This window comes from Bombus pascuorum, chromosome 12 (genome assembly GCF_905332965.1).
Source record: "Bombus pascuorum chromosome 12, iyBomPasc1.1, whole genome shotgun sequence".
In the NCBI taxonomy this organism is placed as follows: domain Eukaryota; kingdom Metazoa; phylum Arthropoda; class Insecta; order Hymenoptera; family Apidae; genus Bombus; species Bombus pascuorum.
The window spans coordinates 5299016-5311604 of NC_083499.1; the positions used below are offsets into that span (position 1 = coordinate 5299016).

The 12589-nt window shown below is 31.8% G+C and overlaps 1 protein-coding gene across 5 annotated transcripts in view; it reads left to right on the forward strand.

Moving 5' to 3' along the window:
- LOC132912523 (uncharacterized) overlaps nt 1-12589 on the forward strand; it is a 32613-nt gene that overhangs the window by 16755 nt on the left and 3269 nt on the right. For 3 of the 5 annotated variants that reach the window (XM_060970007.1, XM_060970008.1, XM_060970010.1), the window contains one exon: nt 7939-8054. In XM_060970007.1, coding sequence (XP_060825990.1) covers nt 7939-8054 — 116 coding nt within the window. Of the gene's footprint in view, nt 1-4581; nt 4773-7938; nt 8055-11578; nt 11746-12589 lie in introns of those variants that run through there. The other 2 variants (XM_060970009.1, XM_060970012.1) reach the window with 2 other exon arrangements.

Here is a 12589-nt window from a genome sequence, read left to right on the forward strand (position 1 = left end):
GTTGTTATTTGCCAATAAAAATTAATATTTATAAGATAACAAGTACTGTACACTTCGGTGATATCATGGTGTATAGTTTTAAATTTAACACCAGATGACATATCGGAGGCGGAGTAATGACGTACGTATATGCATGATTGTTGTGAATTCTCTCTCGAGCTGTCGACTTACTGCCTAATCGACATAATGTTTTATTCATTTTTTAAGGTACTGTTAGAAAATGTGAATTTTGAGAGAGACAAGAAATTCAGTCTTTAATTATTTTAAAAGAAAATCTCTCTTCAATTCTTAAGATCTTTGATCTTCGGTTGTTTTTCTTCTTTTATATATGTATTTTAATTAATATTCTTATATGTAGATAAAGTATCGCTCATAAGTATTGGAATAATGGAAACTTCGTATTTCATTTTATTTCTATTGTAGCTTAAATATTTGAATTATTTAATAGATATTGTCACAATAAATTTGAACTTAATATATATCTCAAAAATATACTCCCTCACTTTTTATGATAAATGCTATGAATGAGTGATGAATGAATCGCGTATATAACATGAAACGTATTAAATGTTCTGGCCTTTAAATCGAAGATAAGCAGTCTATATTACCTATACAGGAAAACGTAAGTGTCTGTTGTAGTATCACTTTTCTTGAATATATCTAGTTGACATTAATGCCACTTGTTTTTAACTAATATAGATAACGCATCTAAATTAGAAGTTTTCGAAGTCCCGATAATCTTATGATTACTATAAATTCCGATATTGATTATATAGTAATTAGACTCGAATTTTCGCAATAAAAAGACTATACCCAAGACGGTGTAAGACCAACAATTTAATCGTATAAGATATGTACTACAGAAATTAAACTGACTTTCTCTGGCAATAATAGATAAAGTTTCGATAAGGAATCGGTCAAAGAAATGTGTTCGAAACACGTGAAACAAGGTATCAAAAAGCTTAAGCAACAGTTTATCGGAAAATGCAATATAAAAGACTTATCTACTCAAAAGAAATAGTCCATTGAAATTAGCAAACTAACTACAAAATAATCCTCGATGAATCATCTTCTACTTAATAATACATTTTATATTACGACGCATTAACTTCCATTGACTGAAAATGTTGCAAACAAATTATTGAATAATCACTCGATACGATTGATTTATACTTTTTTATTCTGAGAAAGATTTCTAATTATCTCGTTCATTTTTTTTCTTTTTTTTTTTTTGTAAATATTTAATGACTAGTTAAAGATCTATATAGATTGTTCATTGAAGTAAATTTTCCGATAATTTCATTATTCTGAGACTATCTCCACCTATTTTATAATTCTTTTCCATGTAACGAAACTTCGTAGAAACGTGATCGATAAATTGACGTCAGAGTTTTACAGCTTTCCCTGATTTCGATGTTTGCGTAAAAAGAATTACGCAAAAAATAACTCAAATGCCACTAGATCCAATCTCTTTTAGCCAAAATTATATACCTAATTTGGTCGATTAGTATTCTATCTCGATGCTCGTCGAACGATTTGACGGAAAGCAATCGAGACAAATTAGATGTAAATTCTTCGTGGTCGTTATCCTCGGATTCTTCCATAAAGCATGGTCGTACTTATGCTTTTGAGAGCCCTAAGCACGAAGTTATTAAGTTTGAAATTTTGTCACAACATGTGATCCCATTGAGAATAAGGCCTCAACATGTAACATTTGATACATGATGACATTTGGTAAAGTGTTATATCTTATTGGTGAAAAAAAAAATAAAATAAAAATAAATATAGCATGTGGATGGCTACCCCCAGCGGGGTGCCAGCTTCGTTTTTTCTAAGTTATATCTTTTATGATCAACTTGTAAATGCGTTTAAATATTAAACCAGCAGTTCATAAAATAAAATACAAAATATTGAATATGTATTTATTTATTTATTATTATTTATTTACTTATTTATTTATAATGTATCTTCTTCTCTCCGTAAGGTTGTTGATGAGTAGTTGACGAGTACTTCAAATATACATATATGATACATTAAGGATTTCAATTTTGAGTTAAGTTTTGCGAAAGTTCGTGACACAAAAAAATTATTTAAAGTAGGTCCGTAATAAACAAATGGTTAAGAACCGCTATATTGGACAATTATGGTGACCAGAGATTTCTCAAGAAAATATATCATCCTGTTCGAGACATTTGACTGTGAAAAGATTACAGAATCAAGATAAAAGATTCTTCAAGAACGAACAACCGACCTTTGAATCTGCAAAGTGCTTCACGAACAGAGTCATAGAATTTGAAACGTAGAATTGTTTAGAATAAGTGGGTTGTAAAGAAGATTGTTATGGAGGTTTCGACTATTATTCAGATTTAAATCATGATTTATCGTGGCTTGTTTTGTGGCTTGAAACGCGATGCAAGCAAAAATTGCGCAGTTCTTCGCAATGAAAGGATTCAAGTGTTTGGAAACAGTGGGAATCTTGTTGGACATATGTTGCAGAGATAACGGCGAAGGTTATTTGTACCGTAATAAAAATCGATTGCAAAGCAAATTTATAGTCTCTAAAAGTTTTATAATCTCTTTGTACTCTCAAACGTTTTTGTATTTACTTTTACAGACATTTTGATTATGTCTATCGCTAAAACTACACAATATGCAGAGGTCATAAAAGTACCTTAGCGAATTTACTAAAGTCTTGCCGTTGTATTCTGAATAGCAATTGCCAGAATATAAATTCCTCATAAACTTGTTTGTAGAACCAACGACCTCAGTGAGTACGCCATAACCTTCAAATTCACAATGTTGAGATACCGTTAATTCTTGCAATTTCCACATTGAATCTTACATCCGTAATTTTCTCACGACAAAATTTACTTAATAAATTCCCCTAAATCTGATGCATTTATGGATGATGATATTTATGCATGTTAAGGTTATTCGGTGTATGTGGAATTAAAGAAACGCGTAAATTGTAAGGTATTGTAAACGGGTAAATTGCAAGGTATTGTAAGTATATATATTGTGAATAATAAAGTACAAAGTGTGGAATACAATGTAAGCTGGTCCAGATCCTAACGCCAGCAATGTTACCCTGAGACTAAAAGAACCGCCGAAAACCAACGTCGCACGTGTACCGCTTATGGTCTGTCATCGACGCATTCTTTTGTCTACGCGCTATCAGTGACCTTAGCGCTTGAGAAACCGAAGACCAGATGTAGAGTTTTCTCAGAAGTGGCGATCACTTCAACAAAGCATAATGTATTATATATTAAATATCTTTGTAGAAGATATCAAAAATAAGAATTAATTTATGCAACGCAACGTTCTATCACTTCAGCATTTGCGAACGAATCATTGGGCGAAATATACATATTTCGCGATACGTTATAATTTATGCGGAGCTGTAGGTGCGTTCTAATGAAAAGGCACATGACGAGAGTGATACATGGCTCGTAAACGCGAAAGTATTAATTAACGTGTCAAGGTAATATATTTAATATATTTTTAACGTATTTTTATCATAAGGCCTCATTGATATTCTAGATAAAGCTACTAGAAGTTTAGATTATAACGTCTAAAACTAAAAATATTAGAGGACTGATAAAGCAAAGACAATAAAAAACAGAGAAAGTTTGCGTCCTCGAAGATAATTATGTGTCTTGCACCATGAACAAATTGCATTGATGAAAGTTTCACAAGGCCAACCTTTTCCTGCACATTGTTGCTGCAACATCAGTGTTTCCAAGCATTTCAAAGTTGTGTTACAATGATATATTTAAAATGAGATTTTTTAAAAGCAATAAATAATACAAAAATGGAAATTAGTATAATAATTTGAAAATAGTATTTATTGAATATATAAATACATAGACAACGTTTTAGATTTTGTATAATTATTGTTTATGTTTTATAGGTTTCATAGATCTTACAAAAGAAAAGGAAATCTTAGGTGTTATATAGTATACAGAGTACGACCGTATAACGTGTGCAGGCATGAAGTGATTTTTTATGAAATAACAGAAAAAAGATATAGAATAACACTTTTTTATATGAGGCTTCGTTTTCAAGAAAATCGAGTTCAAAAACTTATCAAGTAATATTCGAACATGGCTGATCCCGGACTGGACAAGAACAAGTAACCGACAGGACGTTATTCTACGTGTGAGAACAAAAATTTTTCACCATGGGCTTTGTTTCTACGAAAAATAAATTTTGTAGTAAACCGATTCTTAACTAAACATGTTCAGGCCCTCTATCTTCATGAAGATGAAGCATTAAGCGGAAATTTTATTACTTATTTTTACAATTTATTAAGCGGAAATTTTATTACTTATTTTTACAATTTATTAAGCGGAAATTTTATTACTTATTTTTACAATTTACTAAGCGGAAATTTTATTACTTATTTTTACAATTTACTAAGCGGAAATTGTATTGCTTATTTTCCCACGTAGAATAGCCTTCCGCTGATCGTTTACTCAGTCGGCAATTAGCCAAATTCCAGTATACCTGACAAATTTCCCAGTTTCTCAACCTTCTGAGAAACAAAACCTGAAAAGGTTTCATCCTATATGTTGTAAGAAGATGTGAAGTTCAGACATATGGGACGGCTGCCTGGCCTCCGTCACCCTCAACTGTGAAAAGAGAAAGCGTCAACACTTGAGGGTGTCGTATAAATTTAATGCCCTCTTCCGTACGGTGTTCTGGGCTTAACGGGCCCCGACGTTTTACGTATGTGACGCTTGATATTTTCGAGTATCTGTACAATCCCCGAAGTAAAACGGCGTGAGTTCGGCATTTCTGCATCTATAGAACGTGCTGTAAACGCAACTACCTTGAATTCGCCTTTAGTACTTTGTCATAATTTTCTCCTTATTTTTTTACAATCAACCATTTCATATCCGTTTACATGTTATTCGGTCCATATCCTGTATTAGTATTATAAAATTCGTTAACGTATATATATATATACACACACACGTTTATATACGATACGTTTCCGTATATATATATATATACGAATTTATAACGTGTGTGTATATATATATCATATCCGTTTACATGTTATTCGGTCCATATCCTGTATTAGTATTATAAAATTCGTTAACGTATATATATATATCAATATCATATAATAGATATCAATTGTCAAGCGATAAATAAGAATAAGATATCAAATGGCTGGCAATTTCAAACACGATCGCCTGTCTAATGCAAAATCAAGCGAGCCGATTGCAGTTTTCGACGCCTAATGTCTCGTATTAAATTAAAAGAAGGAAAAACGTGTTTATGTATACTATATACACCTCGGTGTAAGGGGAAACGTGTCCGTATCATGGATTTTAACGAGATCTCTCGTGTCGCGAAGTGAAATCACGTTCTCACGAGCGAAGAAGCACCGAGAAAGCAATCGTCGTCGCCACGTGGCGTTGAAACAAGATCTGTCGGCGAGCGCATCGTGCGTGAATCGCGATAACGTTTCTTATCAGCATCTGGCGAAAAATGAGAGCATGGCACGACACGAACGAAGGTTTTTGCTTCGAATCGCACAATTTCGCAATTTTTTTTTTTTCTTTTTCGACCTTCTTAATTAATTAACAACAGCTGGAAAAGTTCATCTTATCATTAAGTCTATTGTTTGTTAAACTACGGGGACTTTTTTTTATTCCTCAGAGATATTGAAATCAGATTTTATTTCAAATTATTCCTTATGATAACTTGCAGATAACAAAATTGATGCATATGTGGAATTGGTTGTGCCTTGTCTTGTTCATTGCTCTCAGATTGAAGAGAAAATGTCGATTATTTTGTGCAAAGTTGTACGTTTGGTTTCGAGAAATAATTTTAAATTGATTTAAAATAGAATGAAACATTTTTAGAAGAATTTATGATTCCTAAGAAGAAGGTAGATAGATAATAATGAGGTAAGACGAAGTAAATAAATTTAACGTTGATAGGATAAATCTCTTTAATTTATCTTAATTTTAAAATTCATCTACCTGTATAATTGAAAAATAGAAAATAGTTTGTAAAATTCTCTGAAATGTCCTCTTATTATATCGTGCTATTGGCGCAAAGAAAATAAAAAATATTAAATAAAGAATTAGAAGTAAACTAGTAAAAGTTTCAGATATTCATAAAAAAATAACGATGATATAAAGAGACACAAACGTATACGAGTGAAATTTTAGATTGTGCAGTACCAGTCTTTCCTTACTGTCAAAAATAGCTTGAGGAAGTGGTTTCATGCTCGAAACATTGAAATCACATTATCCTCACGTTTTCGACTGATCGATTCACTCGCAAACGTAATACGTCGAACTTATCGTCCAAGAACTTCATTTCTATAAATAATTGTCACGGAACAATTATCGCAACTATCGTTCGAGGTTTGAATCATCCTTACTGAAAATCACGCGTTCTCGCTTAAATACTAAATACACGTTTTAAACAAGATTGAAGAATTTATAACTTGATCAGAGAATAAACGCGTAACAAACTCCTTATCGAACGATTTCGTGATCTGTCTCGAGTTTCGTGTTTTAACACACGATGAACGATCAAAGTAAAACGCATCTATAAAAGAGATTTCAGAAAATGCATTTCCACAAGATACATTACGTACGTATTGTGTTTTGTTAAACAAACAACATACGTAAATTGCATTGAAATGGATATGCGAACGAGAAGAATGAAAAAAAGACTACTTAAATAAAATAAATAATAAAAAAGAAAGTCAAGAAATGTACGGAAAAAAAACAGAACGCGGTACATCGATATCTTTGAAATTCTGGACGAAGATGTAAGAAAAAATGACACGAATTAAATCAAAACTATTGCGAAGTATTCGGGTTTACAAAAATTTCCAGTGTTAACGATGTTTAAGAAACCGTAAAAATTTCGAAATGCTTGAGAAAGTTGCATAAATCAAACACAGAAAGTCGTAAAAATCGTAAGAATTTGAAGGAACGTTGAGTTCATGTACACAAAAATTGTGCGTAACATTTGAAAATATCTGGCCGAGACCTAAAACACTCACCGTGTCCCCCATTCAGTGATTCTTTTACGAGCTCCACAAGGCAAAAATATAACGATTTGTCAAAGGAACGGTCTTGTCTCGCGAACGTGACCTCGTATCAGAAAAAGATGGAACTCATCACTTAACGTCAATCCATCGCTCTTCGTCAGCGTGGTTCACCGAAGAAAAAAAGCGTCCTCATCTTTTTGCATTCCGCGCGCCGATAACCGCGTGTCTATCAATGAGCGTCAATCCGTGAATGAAAAAAATAATCGATACACACGTCTAGGGGGGTGAAGATGATACTTCATAGTATTATCGCAAGGTTAAATAGCGAAACGTGCTGCTGTAGATACGAAGAAAGAAATTGAGCTTTGGCTATAAGTGGATTATGATATATCTATATTTGATTATATTTAATATTTAAATTTTGGAAATCTCCAATAGATAAAGAAAATAGAAATAACGTGCATCAAAGTAAAAAGTTTGAATTTTTTGATCAATTAGATCGTGTGCTGAGGCGAGACGAGTGGCTCAAGAATTCGATTCTTGAGTAATTCGAATGATTTACAAAGTTCGATTTTTAGATAACTCGAGCGATTAAAAAATTCGATATTTGCTTGAGCGATTTAAATTAATCCAAAAAATTGTATGCTTCAGTTTGCTAACGAATCGAGATCGATTCGAATCTAAAATTTTCGATTAATATTATGACGTTTGACTTTCCTACTATTTAATTGCGATCCCAATCTAATCGAAATCACGCAACGCTTGAGAGTTTGAGTACACTTAAAGTAGCACTCGACGATCAACTTGAAAAAAGTTCAACATATATGGAAATCCCTGATACTTATGATCTGTTCTACTGTTTCCCATGTTTTTGTCTTTCTGTTTCTCTCACTCTTTTCGTTTTCTTGTTCCAGGGACTGAGAGATGTCCTCAGAAGGGTGTCGTGAAGCAAGTAGCTTCGAAGCTGCTAAGGGCGCTGTCCGAGAAAGGACTGGCCTTGCTCGTCAACCACGGCATTCCAGAATGCAAGGTACGCATTTCCATCGATACTCATTCTACATCGTAATCGTTGGATCCAACAGCGTTTCGAACATTAGGTACACGTATCCGGATACTCACGTAATTATACGTGTCAAATTAACAAATTGAATGATTGGAATATTTGAAAAAATAAAATTCAAAATCCTGTTGAACATGTTTATTGAAAGTTTTATGATAGTTTAAGCTTGTTTGAATAGAATACATATTTTTAAATATTTATATGTCGAATAATTTTTAATTATTTACATATGAACACTTACGTATTACAGAAAAGAAATATAAGTCTGTTTTTATAAACTTCTCTGATTTCAACATACTAAATATACAAAATTTAATAATATATTTAATATAAAGATTAAATTATCGCTCGGTTTTTAATTTTTTCATACTGAATCTCTGCGTTCTAGGTTCCTAGTATCTTAATTTTGTTCCTGAAATTTATCAAGAATAGGATATGACAAGAGATACTATATCTTGATTTTACTATATTTTTAATGTATACTTTCAACGTTTATATTCAAGTTTAGTTATAATTGAACTCTGAATGGATAAATACATACGTTACGGTATTTAGGCAATCGAATTACTTACTATCGCAAAGTACTATACAAATAATCAAGTTTCAAGCGTCTACTCACGTTTCAAGCATACGATTCGTTTTAGTAAAAGGAGTGGCCGACTCGAATTTCGAGTATTTGACTCGGTTCAATAACCAGAGCCCTTGCCCAGCTTCGATGTCAGCCGCTTAAATTCTGTAAAACAAACATTTTCCCACTTCCAGTTGCTCGAATCGTTAATTCAACTTAAATTTCACCCGCTTTGTTAATTGGAATTCTCAAATTTCTCCATTAAAGATTATGAGGAAGGAAGACTGTAATTTTATACTGATTTAATTAACCATGAATTATTAAAAAAAAAGAGAGAATACGTACAGTTGTAAAAGTGTAAGCCTGTTAAATGGGTAGAAGTATTTTTGATGGCCACGCGTTCCATCATATTACACGCACAATGTAACCTTACCTTGTAACAAAACTCACGTCCTCGGTTGACTTACAAAATTACTATCTCGCATGGAACCAGAATTAAAGGAGTCAAGGCGAAATCCACGTCAAAGGAAATAAGTATAAAATTCGCAAGGTTGCAGCGAAAAAAAGAAATTTAACCCCTTAACGTGCAAACTTTTCGTTGGTTTATCACTGAAAATGATAACACTTTTTACGATATGAGAAACGAATAATAAAAATGAATGATACGCATTAGGACATTTACTCGTTACATTTGTTGCAAAACTAATAGCTTTACTTAGTATCTTTTATTATAAGATACATATGATGCGAATGAAGTAGCAGATTTATAATAAAATAATTAAAAGATTGCAAGTACACAAAGCTTATATAAAGATATTTATTATAGTGAAAAATATCAGACAATATTCTAATATTTATGGGTAACACTTTTTTTTTTTTTTTTTTTTTATAAAATATAATATATTTTAGTGTAAGATATCGCAGCTTCGATTTGTAAAGATCAGTGGTTAGTTGTTAAGGTTACGCACGTATATAATTGTTGATCAGTCGTAAGATTATGTCAACGGAGATTTCTTAATGCTCTCGTTACGATGATACGTCATGACAAATTTTCAAGGGTTCGAAGATAACGTAATAAGTAGATTTTACGCGATGACCTTGCCGAAGTCGGTGAGACCTCATATCAAAGAAGAAGCCCGTTATCATGACCGGTTCGTTACAATTTCACGAGATAATTCGCGTCTACTATAAATACGCGAACGTATTTATCGTTTATCTTTACGCTACGTCCACCCATACAATGTATTAATTCATTTGGCGCGTACGCGTACTACTTTGCCGATGACTTGCAACTGAATGGGAATGAACATCCGGTATAATTGGCAATTTGGAGTTTTGGAATTGTTACGAAAAAAAGGAACATCTGCCTAAATAGGGAAAATTTGAAATCTAAAATTAAGGATTGAAATTTTTGAATTCTCAAATTGAAAATTTCGAAATTTGAAGGTGTAAAAATTGGAAAATTAAAAAATTCGGATATGACGATTCAAGAATTTAAAAATATTTGTAAACGAACATTTTTATATCTTCCCCCTTTTTTTTGCTATGAAAGTTGGAATATTAGAAAAGATACAAGTCTGAAGGAATTTTACAATGAATATTAGAATAGATTCGAAGAAAAAATATTCAGCACCTATATCGTACCGTATTATGGTTTCTTCCATAATGAATAAACAAATTTCTTTCACATGCTTGATAAATTCCATCTAAGCGGTTTAGCATTGATTATGGTGATTGATAGCTTAGCATTAAGTAAAGAAGGTATTTAGAAAATTAATTAATTATTGGTATATCACTAGTTCGTTCAAACAAATTCAATGATTTGATTTCTCTTAATTATCAAGAAACAATTATACATATCCAACAAGATACCTATCCCCAATCTTAGACCAGACAATTGAAAAACAAGTCGGAAAGATACGCTTTACAAAACAAATGTTTCACCTATTACATTTTGTATTATTTTTGTTACTATCATTAAAATTTTAGTATTAAAATTATTTGTTACATTCTCTTTGAAAGACTTTCTCAAACTTCATAAAGTCATAAAGACCTAAACAATATAATCGCCCGCTACACATGCACATTGTATGTACATCGATATCACTTGAACATATACTCTTTCCCATTTTAAGGAAAATATCAACTACAAATTAAAAAGCAGAATCACATCCATATTTGACAGACATTTTTCCAAAGAAGAAGAAGGAAAACCAACTAATTGGATGATTACATTTGTAATATAGGAAATTCCCTATTGGTCGCACCTCAATTTCTTATCAGACATTGCGTAAAAGATACATTACACATCGATAATAAATAACACGAAGCATTCACTATTTCACAAGTTTTACTGCGCCATCTGTTACAGTAGTGCTTCGCTAACTGACCGTGAATCGGTACCTTAACTGATCAGTTATCGAGGGAGATATTTATCTTTAAAATTCTGAATACCTTCATTGATATGTATACCTGATTTTTTTATTTTACATACGTGATACAAAGGCCTTTTTACATAATTAAATTTATCGTTTCACAATCGATGAATGAAATGGATAATAAACTAACTCTTAATTTGTAAAATTCACATTATGTTCAAAATGTGAAACTCGCAAAATTTAAAATTTATTAATTTTCAAATTGATTATACGTATCTCCAAATTTCTAAATTTTCAAATTCCTATATCTCAAAATTCCTAAATCTTCAAATCCTTGTGTCTAAAGATATCGCAATTTTGAAATTTGTATGTCTAAAAAATTTATAATTTTTCTTAATTTTGCTTTGTTACCAAACTATTCTTATCACTGTGCAATGGTAATTTATGATCTGTAAAACTTCGCTACACAATAATATTAGCTCGGTCATTCTGAAATTCCGTCTAAATACAAACTTAGTTAGCTAGTTAACCAAACACGCTCCCTCCTGAAAAAATTCCATATTACTTTTCGACGGTCCTACAATTCGCAATGACGTCACAGTATTTCATTATCAGCCACATACACAGCTCAATTGGTTCAAACAAACCGTCGGTTTTAATTACCTCGGCTGGAATCGAATTAAAAATTATTGGCGAGAGGAATACGAGCGACGAGGTTAGGAAAGGGGGAAGACACGCGAAAACAAGCATTTGTACGATGCCTTAGAATCCCTCGAGTAATTGCTCAACCTAAATTAGGTACATGTTGGTTCATGTGGCAGTTGTTGATTCGATTAGATAGTTGCAACCCATTTACAATGTGAAATAGATTGTTTACTGGCCAACATGCCTGGTCTATTCCAGCCTGCTCTCATGGTAAACAACGTATTTGATCGATGGAAGAATTCTGTGGCAATCAATGTTACTAATTGGATAAAGCGATCTTCTTGTGGGATAGGAGCGTAGAAAAATAGTACGCAGATGGTCTATGATTTGCCTTGAATTTACTGAGGACATTTATTAATGTAATAATTAATATTAGTTACTTATACAAGCATAGATTTTTTAATAGTTTAGTCGATTATTTTAGCCATTATTGTTTATAGATTCAAGACTTAAGATATCATATAAAAATATCAGCACATATGACGTTTGTAAAGAATAATTTTACCATAAAAGCTTTCATTATTTTTATTAACGAAGCAATGAAAAATTTATTAATTTTGTTTAAGTAATTGGGTGTATTATTTTTTGAAGTAATAGGACAAGCTACTATTCTGGTTTTTCGATGTTGTATAGGTATTTTTATTTTATATTAGATCAAATTTTCTACTAAAGTTTATATATAATATTATGGATTTTATTATTTACATTATTATATGTTATATTATCATTATAGAATATGCACATAATAAGTAATATATAACTGATCTGAAAGCTTGTAATTATTTAATATATGTAGATCCAACTTCAAAATATTTCTCCACTGTAAAATTTTATTTTGTTATAGATAAGTTGAA